The 2,000-nt window shown below is 39.5% G+C and overlaps 1 protein-coding gene across 1 annotated transcript; it reads right to left on the bottom strand.

Moving 5' to 3' along the window:
• Positions 1-230: 230 nt before the first annotated feature.
• Positions 231-785, bottom strand: LOC119514405 (ras-related protein Rap-1A-like). The gene has a single exon (XM_037810147.1). It carries the CDS (start codon positions 783-785, stop codon positions 231-233), a length of 555 nt encoding a protein of 184 aa, XP_037666075.1.
• Between the last annotated feature and the right edge of the window lie 1,215 nt (positions 786-2,000).

The raw sequence follows: 2,000 nt of genomic DNA, 5'->3' as shown, positions 1-2,000 counted from the left end.
TTGCAAAGGAGAAATACTATTGTCTTATTTTCCAAGAGATATACACAGAGCAAATTTTTCTCCAGGGAACTTGTGCAAACCAATATAAGATCTAAATTCTTCACATAATATATAAACAGGAGAAGCCGCTTCAGATTTATTTTTTGAAGTCTGGAATGCTGGCACTTTCCAATTAGGCAACTGTTCTTCATTCCTGTAATCTGGCTCAGAGCTGCTGCTTTACTGTGGGTTTAGAGCAGCAGGCATGATTTCTTTTTAGGCTTCTTCTTTTCCAGTGGTGTTTTTCTATTTATCTGTCTGACCAGATCATAAAATATCTCATTAACATTGATCTTCGACTTTGCAGAAGACTCTAAAAAGGCACAGTTACACCACTGTCTTGCTAAATTCTGACCCTGTTCTTTGCCAACTGCTCGCTCATCTTCCAGGTCACATTTATTGCCCACCAAAATCATTGGAACATCTTCTGTGTCCTTAACCCGTAAAATCTGTTCCCTCAGGTCCTGTAAGTCATTAAATGTAGACTGAGCTGTAATAGAATATACTAGTGCAAACCCTTGGCCATTCTTCATACATAAATCTCTCATCGCTGTAAATTGTTCTGTCCCTGCTGTATCCAGGATTTTGAGCATACACTGTTGGCAATCTCCTTCAACTTGCTTTCTGTAGGAATCTTCTATCGTTGGATCATATTTTTCAACAAAAATTCCCTGAACAAATTGAACAATCAAAGCAGACTTGCCCACGCCTCCTGAACCAAGGACCACTAGCTTGTACTCACGCATGGTGTGGTCTGTTTAAATCCTGACAATCCCCCCGGCCCAGCGCCTCCTCCACCTCCTCCTCCTCCCTCCTCTCGGCCACTGATACTGCTCCGGCTCCCCAACGTGCTTTTTAATGTTTTTATATTCACTTGTTGCTTCTTATAGTTCCTTATAGTTCCCTCCTTCCTTCTGCTGTTTTATTTTACTTAATTTTTTTTCTTAGAGAAGTTGGGGGTTTACAAAACAGTCTACATGAAATGCAGGATTCCCATACACCACCTCACCACCGTCTTGCAGCGGTGTACAATATTTGTCACAATTAATGATAGTGCATTTTTATAACTGTACTATTAATTAAAGTCCATGGTTTAACTTAGGTTTCACTGTTTGGGTAGTGTAGTTCCTAGGATTTTAAAACAAATGTTAATCTGTCACCACGTATACAATCTAACGTTTCTCCTTTTAATCACATCAGATACACATTTCAGTGCTGTTACTTAGTTCACAACGTTATGTAACCATCATCACCATCCATTACCAAAACTTTTCCACCATTGCAACTAGGAACCCTGTACATTTTAAGCCTTAAACTTCCCATTGCCTATTCCCACCACATCCCCTGTACCCTGTATTCTAGACTCGAACTCTATATGAGTTTGCTTATTCTGTTTCAAATCAGTGAGATCATACAATATTTGTCCTTTTGCATCTGGCTTATTTCACTGAATGTGATGTCTTCAAGTTTCATCCATGATGTCGCATGTATCGTTGACTTCATTCCTTTTTACAGCTGAATAATATTCCATTGTATGGGTACGCCACATTTTATTTATCCATTCATCAGTTGATGGACACTTGGGTTGCTTCCATATTTTGACCATTGTGAATAATGCTGTCATGAAGATCAGTGTACAAATATCCATTCTATGCCTTGCGTTTGATTATTTTGGGTATATTCCTAATAGTGGAATTACTGGGCCATATGGAAATTATATACTTAGCTTCCTGAGGAGCAGCCAAACTGTCGTCCACAGTGGCTGCACCGTTTTACATTGCCACCAGCAATGAATGAGTGTTCCTATTTCTCCACATCCTCTCCAACACTTGTGATTTTCTGTTTTTTTAAATAGCAGCCATTCGTGTGGGTGTGAAATGGTATCTCACTTTGGTTTTGGTTTGCATTTCCCTGATGGCTAATGATGCTGGGCATCTTTTCATGTGTTTTCTGGCCATCTG

Source organism: Choloepus didactylus, chromosome 18 (genome assembly GCF_015220235.1).
Source record: "Choloepus didactylus isolate mChoDid1 chromosome 18, mChoDid1.pri, whole genome shotgun sequence".
Lineage (NCBI taxonomy): Eukaryota > Metazoa > Chordata > Mammalia > Pilosa > Megalonychidae > Choloepus > Choloepus didactylus.
This window is presented reverse-complemented; position numbering and strand designations above follow the sequence as displayed.